General features: G+C 40.0%; 1 protein-coding gene and 1 non-coding gene across 18 annotated transcripts in view; one reads left to right on the top strand and one right to left on the bottom strand.

Annotated features, from left to right (window-relative positions):
* Window positions 1-16,938, top strand: part of Cobll1 (cordon-bleu WH2 repeat protein-like 1) — a 160,303-nt gene that overhangs the window by 94,037 nt on the left and 49,328 nt on the right. For 9 of the 17 annotated variants that reach the window (XM_087651676.1, XM_087651675.1, XM_087651672.1 and 6 more), the window contains 4 exon segments: window positions 5,575-5,776; window positions 8,466-8,694; window positions 16,343-16,440; window positions 16,546-16,770. In XM_087651676.1, the coding sequence (XP_087507802.1) occupies window positions 5,575-5,776; window positions 8,466-8,694; window positions 16,343-16,440; window positions 16,546-16,770 (754 nt within the window). 17 annotated transcript variants of the gene reach the window in all.
* LOC120101991 (U7 small nuclear RNA) lies at window positions 386-449 on the bottom strand. Its single transcript, XR_015685077.1, has one exon. It is a non-coding gene; the product is annotated as a U7 small nuclear RNA (small nuclear RNA).

Genomic DNA, 16,938 nt, shown 5'->3' with positions numbered 1-16,938 from the left:
TGAAAGCTAAGTTGTCTTTGTAGGAGTCTCCACCAAAGACTAGCCTGTGCTTGGAGAGGACTTCTGAGGAAGCAGTGTTTGAGGGTGGTAAAACAAACAAGTCAAAGTCAAATGTTGGGTACAGGAGTATAGCCTTGTACTCTGTTCAAGATGGCTCCCTAGACAGCTTTCTTAGATAGTTCTTGGCTCTGTAGTCTGCTCCAGACAGCTTTCTTCTTGAGATACCTCTATGTAGAGACAGCTCTCTCGTGCTAGAAGAAATTCTAAAAGCTATCTGGATAGCTCATGAATTTTTCCCACCAAAGTCAGAAAAGCTGCTATAAAATATTACTGGATTTTCTAGAATAAAATTCTAAAAGGGCTGTATTAGTTCTCCAAGTAATTCTTGGGATTTCGGACCAAGGTCAAAAATCCTGTTAGAAAAATTCTGAAAGAGCTATGAAACATTTTAAAAGAGCTGTGTTTGCTCTCCAGAGATGTCCAAACAGCTCAAGTCTCTCTGGAAAAAAAAAAAGCCTGCTAGAACTCTCTGCTGGCTCATCTCATGCAGACAGACCAGAAGCCCAGTTTTTATTTACATATCAGTTTATAGTCTCTTACTCCGGGTTCCCTCTAGAAACCTATGAATTAGCATTCCATGACTGTAGCCTCTTGATTCTTAGGAAAAGGAGAGCAAGCATTTTTGTGTATGTGTGTTTGTGTTGTTTGTTTTTTACATTGCAAATGAATTTGGAGACCTGCCTGCCTTTGTTAGGCAGAGACAATAAGGCAGCTTGGTGCAACCTCACCTGGAAATTACCGTTCCTACCAAGCCTGGACCTGGACCTGGACCTGGACCTGGACCTAATTAAACTCCCTTTGTCCCAGGCTGACCTTGAACTTACAAACCTGCCTGCCTTGTAAGCACAAACAAAAATCTTAGGTGGGTGGATCTTGCTAGTATCTTTCTGACAAGCTATCTTATAGTGCAGCTCCTTCTGTTCCTTTAGATCTGTGAAACTCCTTATACAGTCTATATTGCATCCCTATATTTTGCATAGTTGAGAAATTATATATTTTTGAACTCATGTTTTTCAGAGTTCTTTCCCACAGCCTTAAGGGCTGTCCTGAAGGTCTCAGCATTTACCATTTTTTCTAAGGACATGAATACACACTCGATTCCTGGACTCCATTTCTAATTATCATGAAGTCATTAACATTGGCAGAGAGAACATTTTCTTATAACCTTGGCAGGGAGAATATTTCCCCAAGGAGGAACATGAATTAAAATATATATTTTTTTATACATATAACCCTTACATCCACAGCAACCATCCACACTTGTGGAGATCCATGCCCTGCTGGCTCTGTTTTAGGGGAGGGAACCATGTCACGCTGTCCCTTACATCTCCGAGCCAGATTTGGCAAGTCTCTTTCCCTCACTCCATTAGTTTCTAACTAAGACTTGCTTTGTCTCCTTTTCTACTACTGAGCTCTGAATTCCTTTACAGACACTATTCCTACTTCTAGTTTGTAAACTTGGTCGTTGTTAGTGACTCTTCTGTGAAAGTTTCTCATCTTTAAAGAAAAAGCATATGATTTCCTCTGAGAATCAATGTAATATTTACAGGACTTTTTGTTTGAGAAAGCTCTCAAAGACCTGGTCTGATGTCTCTTGGTAATTGAAAGTTCAGCCAGGCTGATAATGAAGACCCACAACTGTGTGGTATATTTAGTGAGTATAGTCTTTTTTTGTTGTCGTTTAATTGTTCTTATTTATTGTGTTTTGTGTGATGGTTTGTTTGGGTGTATGAGTGTTGTTGTTGAGACAGGACCTTTGTCTATAGCCCAGGTTGGGTTTGAATTCCTAATCCTCCTGGTTCAGTTTCTCTAGGTCTGGTATGCACTTGGCAGCTGAAATATATTTCTTTTTAAATGGGAGGGTTTGTCTTTTTCTTAAATAAAGGTCATTATTTCTAACTTGTTCTGCAAATAACATTAAAGGTAAATGTTTGTGTAGACTACAGTATAAAATGGTGGGTTTCAAGGAGAAAACAGTTTTTACTCCATCTATTTTTAATATTTGATAGGAAATCATTTTTAGTGATGACCTGTTTGATTGTTAGCTATCTTCACATTCTGTTGCTTAATGTTTGTCTCCTCGTTTCACACAGCACAGTAAAGCTCTCCCAAGGCCAAGACAAAATGTGTTTTCCATGTTGGATGCACCGAAGTTTGCAGTGTTTCATTTCCGAGTTTGTTTGGACCAGGAAGGGTTTGCACAGCATAGATCTCACTCAGTTGCTAGCGTGCATATGTAAGTCAGAGAAACAATTCATCTCAACATGGATTTGAGGATTCGTTGAAACTACAACAATAAGATACATTGTTAGAGACTAGAATCTTACTTATTCTGTTCACTTATTGTTGGGTGTCCCCATTTTCTAGGGTGTTCCTATGTCTGCCCTTTATCCCTGAGTCGTTCTTTTGCTCTCAGCTGTCCCAGATTGAATGAAAAATTACCTAGGCACCCTGTTGGCAGGTGGCCTTGTTTAAGCATGTGGAGGCTTGGAAATCCACCTATGTCATTTTTGCACTGTTCTTGGAGCTCTTTATTGCATTGTGACCTGAATCTTTTGATATCCAGCTGGATCTTGAAAACACAGAAATAGAAGCTCAGACCATCCATTATCAAAACCAGGTTAAGATTACTACTACTCCGTGTCCCAGATACAGCAAGGGTCCCAGAGGATTTAGAAAATATTTGATGAAGTCTTTGATCTGTGTGGTGAAACTGTGTCCTAAAGCAGATATCCTGCTCTAAACAACCATTTCACCACTATGGACATTACTTTGAATCATGTGGATGCAAAATGTAGCTGGAAATAGTTGGAGAGTCAGGAGATTCTAATCCAAATGACTGTTGTAGGTGATATATTAATATGATTTCTTAAGCCTCATTTGTTCCACTTATAAAATTACAATGTAAGGACTAGCTTTCATGGTAGAGCTGATCTCAAATGAAATAATAGAAAGGAATTAAATACAAAAGATGATTTTTTTTGGTTTGTTTATGAAACATTGGCAATCTCACAGGGATTTCTTCACGTCAAAGAGTTTTTGAAGACTTTTTTTTTATATTAGCTGCTTTAAAAGAATTTAAATATTCTTTCCAGGACATCACTGTATAAGTGTCTGCAAGTATGAATAATAGTGCTAAAACAATGATAATGTTAAGGCTACAACCAGGTAGCGTGACAAATCAGGATTCATATTCTATTTCAGTTTCAGTTTCCGTTGCTGTGGATAAGTGATAAATGGGGGAAGAGACCAATGCACGCATCACCGAGGCCGTAGCAGTTTAATGCATATGCTCCTTGACCACTTTAATAATGTGCTTTGGGTCTCAGATGGTCCCACCTTGGGCTGCAGGGAGATGACTCTTTTCCTGACAATAGTAGTTTATGGCCTAACCTGCTACCTAACTGTTGTCAGTCTTATCATGTGAGGACAGTTATTCTTAAGCCAAGATGGTTGTCTTTGGCAAAAGTGCTTTGGCATTCAGGTGGATAATCCTCATCTATATTAAGGGCTGGCTTCATTTTCTGTGGGTTCAGGATGTGTTATTGCCCACTGCACCTGCTTCAGAGTTGGAGTCCTGCCATTTAGAGTTGCGGCTCCTTTACAACAGAGCCACATTGTAATTCCCACCCTTCTGGTTGAGGGAAACTCTGATGTGGTTTACTGTCAAATACTGAGCCTTCTCTTATGTGTTTTAGCCATTCAGACTAGTCTGAAGCTACATTTGTAAAAGCAAATAGCCTCCTTTATTGTCGACGGCACAGCTTTATATAAAGCAAGGCTACTATGCAAATTTGCCAAAGTTTTCAGTTCATATTTCTTTTCCCTAGAATGTGTGACTCTCCCCTCAACAACTGTTTCCCCTTACACCAGTCAGTGCACACAGATCTCAATAGTGTTTTGTGGGGTGTGTGTGTGTGTGTGTGTGTGTGTGTGTGTGTGTGTGTATGTGTGTGTGTGTGTGTGTATTCAAAATAGCATTGTCCAGGAGGAAATAACTCCTCTAAAGTTTTCACATATTAGCACTGCTTTTATTCATTGCCTCCTTTTATTTCCTAGGAAGAAAGACTGCTAAGCTGGGGTCCTGCCAGAGAGGTGTTTGCAGATAGGTATACATGGATTCTAGATAAGGTCTGGGTTAAACTGGCCAGAGCCTCTGTCACAGTTTTAGAGGGGTCTATAGTCCCCTTAGTGACTGTATGTATATAGTCTATAGTCCCCTTAGTGAGTGTAGGTATATAGTCTATAGTCCCCTTAGTGACTCTATGTAAATTTCAATCATCTCTTCTACCACCACCCCCCTTTCATTCTTTTTCCTTCTCTCCCTGCTCAATATTTAGTTCAGGCCTCCACACCATTAACATTGGAGGTATAGACTAAGCTTCCCACATAGATTTTTGCTATAGCCTTCTAATTGTTCTTACAAGCTTAATCTCACTCTATAAAATCTCAGTTCTTTCCCCAAGAAGCTTTTAGAAACACTGTCAGACAACCATTGGACTGAGAACAGGGTCCCCAATGGAGGAGTTAGAGAAAGGACTGAAGGAGCTGAGGGGGTTTGCAACCCCATAGGAAGAACAACAACATCAACCAACCAAACACCCCAGAGCTCCCAGGGACTAAACCACCAACCAAAGAGTACACATGGAGGGACCCGTGACTCCAGCTGCATATGTAGCAGAGACTGGCCTTGTCCAGCATCAATGAGAGGAAAAGTCCTTGGTCTTGTGAAAGCTAGATGCCCAAGTGTAGGGCAATGCCAGCGTGGAGAGGCAGGAGTGAGTGAGTGAGTGAGTGGGTGGGTGGATGGGTGGGCGCCCTCATAGAAGCAGGGAGGATGGGATAAGGAGTTTAAGCTGGATGTGAGTACATAGTGAGTTGAGGTCAGCCTAGATTTGGAGCAGATTGTAAGTGGACTGCAATATTGCTGACACCTGGCCCAGTCCATCAAATAGAATAATAGATCTGTCAGGACCAGCATGTCCTCATTCTGTGCAATGACAGCAGAACCTAGGAAATACTAAATAAAATAATCCACATAATTTATTAAAAGTTTGGGGTCCTTATATATTTGTTTAATAGTGCACAATTCTCTCTCCCTCCCCACCCCCAAACCCCAAAGGCTGTACTTCATTCTATGAGAACTTTGCAATGTAGCCAACTCATGAGTTAAGTTAATTTTGAGTTATAATATTGAGGATTGTCTCCTAATCAAAGTGATTAACTATTCTTGGGTAAGGAAGGACTCATACAATTTATGACATAAATTGGCAGATAAAAATCTGTAGCAAATTGTTGAACCAGTGCTAGCATCTAAGACCTTAAGCGTTTTAACCACTGCCTTTAATCTGTTAGGATTTTGTCTTTCTGATTATCAGATATTTAAGTTGCTCACACAACTCTTGTTTTGTAGCCTTGCTTGAAGACAAACAAGGAGCACAGTTTTCAAAAACAGTTAAGTTTTACAGTCTGTTGAGTTGGACTCTTAAAGCCACCATTGTTCGTCTCTTTCAGTAAGCCCATGATGGACTTGCTGGTGTTCCTCTGTGCACAGTATCACTTAAACCCATCAAGTCACACAATCGACTTGCTGTCTGCTGAAGAGAATCTCATCAAATTTAAGCCAAACACACCAATAGGAATGCTGGAGGTAGAAAAGGTCATTTTAAAGCCGAAATCTCTGGATAAGAAAAAACCTACACCTATAATCCCAGAGGTAAGGATTCTATCACAGACTTGATGTTCTTATGTTTGAAACACTCAGTTAAGTTTTTAGTCCATGTTTATTGTTCATATCAATAAAATAAGAAGGACATTTCTGGTCTGGATTTGTGGAATATGGCACTAACGTTTTCCTAAACCACCTGGTTTGTCAACTAGTTGTTTATTCTTAGGTTAACTATAATTGGGGGAACAGTTTAGATATCAGGTTCCCTAAAATTGAGTGGATTGACCACATCAGGATCTAATAATAACCATTCCTATATATTAAAAGTTCTATATTTAAGCAATACTTTAAAATTTCATATCATATTTGATTTCTCTGTATTGGTAAGATACTAACTTTACACACACCAGATCACAGCTTATTATCTTATATAGTAGCTTCTTTTTCTTTTAAATTAATTTTTATGGGTGTATTAAATGTTCAGAGGCCAGGAGAGGACATAGAATGTCCTTCTTTATCTGACTTCCTCCTTTAGGTGAGATCTTTCCCTGACCCAGGAGCTATGGTCTTTTCAGCTATTTTGGCAGCAAGCACCAGGTCTCCTCTTTTCTCTGGTCCCCACAACACTGGGGCTTTAGGCATTTGTAAAACCACGCCTGCTTGTTACATGGATCATGGTTACATAGCAGGTACTCTTAACCACTGAGCCACCTGTTCACATCCTTACCTTTTTAGTGCATTAACAAGAATATTTGAACCACAGTGACACTAATCTATTCAGATGATATTCTTACATTCATTCATTCATCCATTTATTTATTTTTTTATTTATTTTTTATTTATTTATACATACTTGACCAAACCCAAGACCTCGTACTTACTAGGTAAACATTCTACCAGTGAGCTAATATCCATAGCACTTCTTTTCTTTTCTCTTAAAGTTATTCACATGAAGTTACTGCTAAAAGAGTACAGGCATAGAAGTTTAGGACTTCAAAAATACTTCTGACTAATGAACGTCAAACAATTTCATAAAATATATCACACTTTATGCATTGAACTTGTAGTTCGCTTCCATTCGACTTGAATTCATACATTCTCCCAGTGTCTCCATACATTGTATAAGCATTTGATAAAAACATTGACAAGGATTTAATGATAAAACACTAGCTGTAAGCTTTGATTGAGTGTTAAATATTAGTAAGGCAGTGGTGTGTCTTCTGTCTAGGTCTGAGTTTATCTGATGTATGCACGTGCTGTTGGACCATATTGGAGCAAGTTTATTTCTGGAGCAGATAGACTGTCAGCCTCATGAGCCCCCCAGTAACAGAATTCTAACTTTTAGGTTTGAGCATCATTGAGGATCTGAAGTCTGTACATTTCATTTAGTGCAGCTACCTATTTCAGAGTTCCATTTTTAATGGGTTTAGTCCAGTTACATCAAAAGAGAGACACACTTGAAAGAGTGCACATAATTTTGAAATGATTAGTATTAGGTCTAATAATCATGATTTTGCTATTTTTGCTATTATATTAGAGTTAACTGGAAGGTTAATAGTACGAACAGTCAATGTCAATGACAATATGTAGTAGTCACTTACTGATAACTGACCATGCATTTCATTCCTAGCATGATTGATGATAAGGATAGTAGTTTTTCAAATGCCTTTTTAAAAATTGCAGCCATTAACAGGCTATTAAAAGACAAGCATTCCTTACATAAAGGACAACGTAACGTGCAGGTAGTATGATTGTATGCATTTGATCATTTAAAAATAAATATTTTGGGGCTGGGGATTTAGCTCAGTGGTAGAGCGCTTACCTAGGAAGCGCAAGGCCCTGGGTTCGGTCCCCAGCTCCGAAAAAAAGAACCAAAAAAAAAAAAAATAAATATTTTAAGACACAGTGTAAAAATATTAGTAATACTGTAATGTATGAGACTTTTTTTGTTGACTTTAAATCTGCTTAATATTTTACTCTCAAGAATTTTAGCTAGGAAGTGGTGATGTACACCTTTAATCCTAGCACTCGGAAGGCAGAGGCAGGTGGATCTCTGAGTTTGAGGTCAGCCTGGTCTACTGAACAAGTTCCAGGACAGCCAGAGGCCACACACAGAAATTTTGTCTCACCCCCATCCAAAGTATGCATAAACAAACAAACACTTAATAGAATTTTGAATTTAAGTATTTAAAAAAAAACTAGGTCTTGTTCACAAACATAATCCCAGGTACATAGTAGGCTATGACAGGAGGGTCACAAGTTCACAGACCTACCTTGACTATAGATTGAGCTCAAGTTCAGCCAGGATAACTACATTACATCCTGAATCAAAGGAAAATTAGAAAAAGGACCAGGGCCTTAACTTAGTGGTTGAGTACTTGACTTATAAGAATAAAACCATTTGTTTAATCCCCAGGACCATTAAAAAAAATCAAGACACCTAATTTTTAAATCGGTTGTAGCATTAATGAGAAAGAGAATTTTGCACCAGAAGAAGAGAATAGAAAGAAATGTTTGCTGACTGAATGTAAAACCCTGAGTAATACGTAACTCTGGGTAGAATTTCACAGAATTTGTTTTAATTAATGACCTGTGGTTGAGGTGTAACTCTGGTTTTAATTCATGTGTCACAAAATTGAGATTCAGTCATTCTAGATATCATTCTAGATGCCACTGTGGAAATTTTATTTTAGAAAATAAATAATGTTGTAACTGCTTATCATAATTTACATTTCAGAAAACTGTGAGAGTAGTGATCAATTTTAAGAAGACACAGAAGACCATAGTGAGAGTTAGTCCCCACTCACCGCTTCAAGACCTTGCTCCCATTATATGCAGTAAATGTGAGTTTGATCCATTGCATACAGTGTTGTTGAAGGATTACCAGGCTCAGGAGCCCCTCGACCTCACAAAGTCTCTTAATGACCTGGGACTAAGAGAGTTATATGCCATGGATATCAGCAGAGGTAAGTGGACTTTTCCCCATCAGTCGGTGTGTGTGTGTGTGTGTGTGTGTGCTCCCAACTTTATAATGCCAAGGATTTAATGGATCAATCGTACAGATAGAAATAAATACATCCTAATGGAAATAATAAAAAAACATTGAATTGAAATAAGTAAATCAAGCCAGGTGTACAATTTAACCTGATAATAGTTATTGTAATGGAAAGAAGAGTCAGTCTTTTTAGCTGTTAGTCATATTTTATATTATTCTGTCAACCTAGGAATTCCTTTGGTAGCTTCGTACTTTTTTTATTCCTCTTTTGTTTTTATGTTTTGGGGTCTCATCAGGATGCCAAGCTTGGGCTTGAACCTCTGAACTCAAGGAGTCCTCCTGTCTTAGCTGATTTCAGTAGTTTAGGATGACAGGTTTGGGCCGCCTTGTCCAGGTTTTGGGGAGGAATGTAACTGAATTTCTTGTGCCTTTTGGATTTAAACAAAGTCAGTATCTACCTTGGCTTTGCAAGCCTCTCACTGTCCTCCTGAAGCAGCAGTTAAGTTTATGAAGACTTTGCAGGAGGCTTCGTTATCACTCAAGATTGAAGTGTTTTTTTGTTTTGTTTTGTTTTGTTTGGTTTAGTTTGGTTTGGTTTTCTTTTGCCAAATTCTTTTCTGAGGTCAACATGGGTGAGCATCCAAAGTAATCCTGTATATAAAATGAATCAGGAATACTTCCAAAAATTTTCTAGATTGCAGAGTTTTTATTCATACCAAAAAAGATGTGTTAAAATGTGGGGATATCAAGTGAGATTGATTTTTTTTTTTTTTTTTGGTGTTCCAAAGACTAGTTACACCTAAATATTCAGTGTCAATCTCATTCATTGGGGGAAATCAGGGTTTTATGGAGGAGACAGTTAAAGCACACCGCAAAGAGAATTTCAGACATTATTCTGAGGTTGTGGTATAGTGTAATTCACGGACGACTGTTTTGACTCAGTGATAGTTAATAGTTAACAGACATCAATCATCACGGTCATTTTCCCTTTTTTACTCCCTCTTGCTGTAGCCCCCTCTGTTACTGCCTTCAGTAAGTCATCTTTCCAAGGTAAGATCCAAGAATTAAAAAAAAAAACCTGTAAATTATAACAAGAAATTGGGAAGATTAAAATTGAGATTCTAATCTTACTTTTTAACATTACTAACACATGCATTCTGTAAGAGATTTTAACTTAGAAAAATCTTGGGGCTTTATTTCCTTAAAAAAAATTTAAAGGTTTTACCTTCTTTGATTTCTGGCGTGAATTATACTAATTTCATTTCAATAGAACACTGATAAATGATATCATTCTAGACCTGGGAGTAGATCCACAATTCTAGCACTCGGGGAGGCAGGGCAAGAGGATTCCACATTCAAGGCCAACCTGAGCTCCATAGGAGAAAAATAATCCCAAATGCTAAAAACAATACAGAAAATAATAACCAGGCTAAAGTGTGGGAAACAGGGTTTGTTACTTCATATAAAAGGAAATGATCTTGGTAGGAATACTTTGGCAATGCTGTGGACGGGATTGAACTTATTCTCAGTGAGCAGCTACTGGGAAAGGTAGCACTCTCAGTTTTATCACAACATTTTTTCCCCACCATTTAGATTTTGTCTGAATTTTGTAATGACATAAAAATTTTATGTTACAATTATTAGGTTTAAAAGCTTATAAGGGCATTTGATACTGTATGTAAAAATATCTTTTACATGAAACCTCTGAAAGGAAATCTATAAAATGTTTAATAGTGATTAGCTCTGAGTGGTTGGGCTGGGAGCAAGTTTTCATATTTTTCTTTTTTCTTTTTTTTTTTTTTTTTTTGGAGCAGGGGACCTCGGCAAGCGCTCTACCACTGAGCTAAATCCCCAACCCCTCATATTTCTTTAAGTATAATTATTTCTGTAGATGCATAGTTTGTAACAAATATATATTATTTTCATAGGAAATTTGGTTAAAAGTATTCAATAATAGAATCTAGGACTCTTTTTCTCCTCCATTACTAATCTGTGTAAAGGTAGCTTTTATTCACCTGATATAATCGTCATCTCTGAGGCTTAGTGCTGCGTAAGCTCACTGTGTCTAGATCTTTGTCCTCTTACTGGCTGGTTTGACTCAGCTGTTCTGCTCAAACTCCTCTCCAAGCTGACTGATTCAATCTGGCTTTTCTCAGCTTCTTGCTAAATTGCTCTGCTTGGCCTCAAACTAACTCTGGCAGTCTGTTCTAATCTTCTAGCTCCTTCTCATTCTCTGGCTTTTGAACTATCTTTGCTGACCTGTAATAAAGTGCACGAACTCACAATGAACTCAACGCCACTGCACTCCCTCCTGTGCTGACTGGCTGAACTGAACCTGTCTGTCCGTCTGTCTCTATCTCTTTGTCTCTGTCTCTCTGTTTCTTACTCTTTCTCTTCCCTCCTCCCTTCCTTCCCTCCCTCCCTTTTTCTCTGTCTCTCCCTCTCTCTCTCCCTGTTCTGCTCTTAAATAGCTTCTCTTGTCAGTTCTCATAAGAGTTGGGTGTATCTTATCTCTGACTCATTCTGTCAAATGTTTCTCTGATTCATCACTTTGTCTGCCCCTCAGTTAGACTTTACTTGTAACAATAGCTGTTTTCTTCTAAAACCTAACCTTACATACATTGTTTGGGATTAAAGGTGTGTACTAACAACCATGTTGCTGGATTAAAACTCCTCTACAGATTTGTCTATTCATTACTGCCCTATTAAAGTACATGTTACATGTTGCCAGGTTCTTCTGATTGAGCTTGCAGGAGCAAGTATATGTTGATTTAGTGGCTATCACAGGCTAGCCTAATCAAAGGAGTTAAAAATTCCTGTCATCTTAAAATATACCCTGGTAGAGAATCAGAAACCAGGTTCTTTAAATCTGAGGGTACCTTGACTGTTAAGCCGAGGTTGCAAGCTTTTAGAGAAAATAGCTTTATGATTCTCCTTCTGTAATGAGTCAAGCAATGAGAACAAATGGTCTTTGCTTCACTCCAGAAACATGCTTGTACTTTGCTTGGTCCCAAGCACATTCCATGATCTTCTTAGGCTCCACTTTAAGGTGTTTAACCCATTGATGTCTAACGTCTTCTCTGGCCTTACCTGAAGCTGGTTTTTCCAGAGACTTAAATGCTATAAGCAGAACCTTCGGAGATAAGAGTTGTGGGATCAAGAGAGCTCATTTTACAGTGTCAGAGTCCAGCAGGGCTGTCCAAACCATACTTGCTTTTATCCCTGGCTATGGCCAGATGTCATCAGAAGCCAGTAGACTTTGTGTTGCCGTGACTTTCTCATCTAGAATCAGGAAGCTACAGTGCTTGAGCTGATTCTCTCAATGAAGGCAGGTTTGTACTCATCTTAGTGTTTAACTCTGACACTTAGCGATCTACACACAAGATTTTAATTGAAGAGGGCTGACACCGACATAGTGTGGAGGGGGGAAAGCATCTTTCGACATATTCTGGTGACATTTACTGAAGGAATCTATGAGTTTGCACATTATTCAAATCTCAGGTCACTTGATTACTTAAATGTGAATGGAATGCTGATTTTTTTTTTTTTTTTTACACATTTGTAACTAATATGTGCCAGTTGGGAAAAATAGCTCAGGATGAAGCTTTTATTTCTTCTTTCACATAGTTGTTCTCAAAAATAAAGTGAATGAAAAACTTTTAGCCTTGAAGCTCTATGTCCTCAGTGTTCCAGGTCGGCCTTAGGAAGGCCCGTGTGCAATGGGTACTTCCTGTTTAATGTTTGAGTTATTGAAGTGTTATTATGTGAAATACAGTTTTCCTTTACAATGTTAACTGTGACGGGTTGCACTAATAAGAGTTTTGATGTTAACTATCTGCCCTGTTTTTCTTTTTTTTGGCTGTGTTAAAACACCGTGACCAAAAGCAACTTGAGAAGGGGAAGTTTTATTTGCCTAGCATATCCCGATCACAGTCTATCATTAAGGGAGGCTTATTAAGGAATTGTAGCAGAGGAGGAACTTAGAAACAAATGGAAGGAGGGGCCATTGCCTCCTCAGCCTACTTTCTCACACAACCTGAGATCACCTACCCTGGGGTTGCCCCAGCCACAGGAGACTGGACCCTCCCCCACGGGAGGCTGAGCCCACATCAATTATTATTTTAAAAAGAATGTCCCACAGATCTACCTACAGGCAATCTGATGGAGAGAGGCCTTTTCTAAAAGAGGTTACCTCTTTTGAGAAGATTGTAGCTTGTGCCAAATTGATTAAAAAACAACCAAACCAAAACCACCACCACAACAAAACAACCCAAAGAAAACCAAAACCCAGCAAGTACACTCTTTTGTGTCCCTACAGTGGTCTCTACATTGACATATGTTGTTTATAAACACATTTTAAAAGCACTTAAGATTGTACATTTATTTCTAAGTCCCATGTAGGTTTTCTTTCAATTAAAAAAAAAAACATTTACTAGTTCTTTGTGAATGTTACATCAAGCACACCAATCTCAATCATCTCCCTTTTCCCTTGTACCCTCCCTCCAGCTGGGCAACATCACCACCAACAGAGAAAAGAAATCACTGTGGAAGCTCTAGAGCGTCAGAGTGTGTCCTATATTATATCCGCTTGTCCACACTTCTTTTCTTGGAAATGTTTAATAAAATGACTTGTTGGCCTGGTACGAGGCCTCTGACTTCTGCTACACTATCAAAGCTGGATCCTCACTGGACTCCTCTCAGATATCCTGTTGTTGCCCTGTCATGGAGATCCTATAGTTTTAGAGCTGTAGGGTCTGCCCGTTCATGCCCTCTAGCAGTCCATCTGTGGCGTAGATGTTGGGGTGGGCCAACGCAAAGCCCTGGCTCTGGGCCTGAGATGTGAGCTCATCATCCTGTGAGCTCTCGTGCTCCCATGCCCTTACTAGCAGGTCCTTCTACCAGGGCCAGCTCTACCGTGCTGCCTAGGTTATGTTCAGAGCCCGTTCTCCTGAGTGTTGCCACCAGTGAGGGACATGGCCAGTTCTGCCACTCTTATGACACTGGGCCAGCTTTCCTGCCTGCCATAGAGATGAGGAAGGGGAGGAAGGCGTCTCTTCCTCGTCTGCACTACCACCCAGCAGACAAGAAGCAAGGTGGACTCTTCCGCCCTTCCTTACTCATGCTATTGGGGCTGGCTCATCTGCAACCCCCACATCAGTGCCAGCTCTACCATGCTGCCCAGGCTTTTACCTAGCCAGTCTTCTGGGTGCTACAGTAGGTGGGGAGTCAGCTCTGTCTCTCATGACCTGGGGCCAGCTCTCCTGCCTACCATTGGTAACAAGGGTTGGGGAGCATTTCTCCCTCACCCACGTCACTACAAGGCAGACAACAGGACAGTTGAGAGGGCTAGCTCTCCCACACTTATGGCCTTTAGGCAGGTTCACCTATGCCCCTACCACCAAGGTCAGCTCTCTTGTGCTGCCCAGGTTCTCTCTATTTTTTACGTGAAGTGCTTTGTTTCTACTATCATTGAAATTGCACAATGATTTGCATAAAAATTCTCATGTTTCTTTGTGGAAAAAATATTTTCACAGTTTAGTCCTTGTCTCTCCTTCTTTGAATTTATAATTTTTTTTTAACTGAAGACACAAGGTTCTTTGTCTCACGAGCCATCCAATAGTTTTTTTTCTTTCGCTCTTGGTCCCATGAACCCTGTGGGTATAACTTCACCTACTTATCTATTCTTTATTCAACTGACTATAAATCTAGAGACTTGACAGGTTTGGGTGAGATAATTTGTGGCAAGAATACTTCATAGGAGCTCGATAATGTTTGTCTGTAGTCCGAGCTCCTCAGGAGGTGAAGGAGGAGGGATTGCATAAGCCCGGAGCTGTAAGGCCACCCTGAGCTCCACAGAGAGATCCCTGCTCCAGGAAAACAAAACACCTTTCTTAAGTAGCATGGCTTGCACTTCCACTTACAGATACTTTAATAACATCGGTAATCAGCAGCGTCTGCCGTGAGCATCTTAACAAGGAGCTAAAAAGAATGTCAGTCTTAGGCAATCCTCCTTTCAGCCACCAGGTGCTTGTTTTAAATCTCGTGTGTATAAATGTGTGGGTCATGGTAGGATTCCTGGACGGGGTTGTGTGTGCTCTGACATGCATGGAGCAGACAGGATATTGGTCCTTGCTTTCTACCACGTTTGAGACAGGGTCTCTTTCTTAATGTGCCTGCCAGCTAGAGGGCCCACAGGCCGACATCGGTTCTCCTGTCTGCTTCCCAACACATCATAAGAACACTAGAGTTACAGATGTGTGTTCTCACATCTAGCTGTATGTGGGTTCAGGGAATCTGAACTCAGTTCCTCCAGCTCACCTGATACCTTTCAATAGAGTTACTCTTATGACATCACAACGGTGATGATTTTTGTCAATAGAAACCACCATAGGATGGTCCCTCAGTCCTTCAGTATGACTCCCAGTAGCTTGCACACTGACTTGTTTGTAGCTCATTGCTTTATACAAACAAGAAATAAACGAATGCACAGCTCTCATGTTCCTTTTAGTGGGAGACCGGATTGGAAGTGTGCTTGGGACACAGCGGCTTAGATGCTGGCTTTGACCTTGGTTATTGATCCCTTTGTTGATATGAGGAAACAGGTTTTTTATTTTAAAGAAAGATTAGAAACAGAGCCTTAAAGTTTTGCAGTCGCCATTCTAACTAAAGTCCAATTGTAGCACTATTAATATATAGAGCGCTTGGTAATTATGAAACCACTAGAACTTCTAGGTTAAACAGATAGCATTTAAGAGACAATACTTGGTGAGACAGTCTTCCCTCAGTGCCTGGGGGAGATTGATTGTGAACCCTTGAGGGTTCCAAAAGCTGTGGAAACTCAAGTCCCTGAAAAAGAATTGCCTAGTGTATGTATGTGTATATGTGTGTGTGTGTGTGTGTGTGTGTATGTATATATGTGTGTGTGTATATATATATGCATATGTATATGTATATGTACATCTTATGCCCATGTCCAACCCCCATATACATTAAGCCATCTTAGGAGTATTTGTGACACCCAATACCTCTTTGTAAATGCTTTCTAAAGTGCTTTATAAATAATCATTATTGTGAGTTTCCATCAGAAATGATGGCAAGGAAAGAAATCCGTATGCATTCAGTACAGATCAGATTTTTCCTAAGGCATTTTCCATGCGGAATTTGTTTAGATGCATGGGGGCAGAGAGAGTTGCAGCAGTAATTATAACGGCTCGTGGTTTTCGAGAGTGAAATACTTCATGGCTGTTTAGCTCTGACAAAATTATAGCTGAAATAAACAAAGGGACAAGCCTCATGTGTCACTGCGACGCAGACTTCTCGCTTTGCATTTGAAATGCTGGTAATTACACAGTACCTAAGAAGTTGAGTTCCCTGTCTAGCCGTGCCTCCTGGCCCTGGCTGTGTGTCTTAGCTTCCTTAAGCTTCACTTCATTCTCATCTAAAATGGTAACCGTGTCTGTTTGCTGCTTTGAGGAATGTATATGGTGCCTTGCACAGTGGCTGTAATGGGTGATGGTCATCACCAGAAAATCTTCTGAAAGGGAGGTTAGAAAAGAAACATTAGAAATGAGCGTTCCATCCGAGAACAAAAAGTAAATTGTTTCTTCGTGTTTTTTCAGAGTCCTGCCAAATATCACACAACCCGGACATTGTGAAGGAGAAAGAAAACAAAGGGATTTTCAGCTTTTTCCAACGCAGTAAGAAAAAACGAGAGCAAGTAAGGCATTTTCATGCAGTATTTTAAGATCCCTAACAAGTGTTTTTAGAGTGGATTTTCATTTTGACCATAAACCGGTGTATTGTCTTTTGATTTTTCTGTTAGACTGCCAGCGCTCCTGCGACCCCACTAGTGAGCAAGCACCGTCCGTCTTTTACGAGGTCCAACACCATTTCCAAACCCTACATTTCCAACACGCTGCCCTCCGATGCACCCAAGAAGAGGCGTGCCCCTCTGCCACCCATGCCCACATCCCAGGGTGCTGCTCAAGGCCAGGAGAGGCGTGCTTCTTGTGTGGAGAGATCCACCAGTGTGGACGACACGGATAAGGTGTGCTGGGTTTGCTTTGTTTCACAGTTTGCTCTGAGAAGGCATCTGTTATTTTCTGTATCTAACTTGTCTCTTCCCACATAGACTCCCGAGGAAGAAACAGTTATTAATATGTACTGGGGGGAGGGGGGCTGGAGAGACGGCTCAGAGGTTAAGAGCACTGACTGC

This window comes from Rattus norvegicus, chromosome 3 (genome assembly GCF_021556685.1).
Source record: "Rattus norvegicus strain SHRSP/BbbUtx chromosome 3, alternate assembly SHRSP_T2T, whole genome shotgun sequence".
Classification (NCBI taxonomy): Eukaryota; Metazoa; Chordata; class Mammalia; order Rodentia; family Muridae; genus Rattus; species Rattus norvegicus.
The sequence above is the reverse complement of the archived record's forward strand: the minus strand, read 5'-3'. Positions and strand labels throughout refer to the sequence as shown.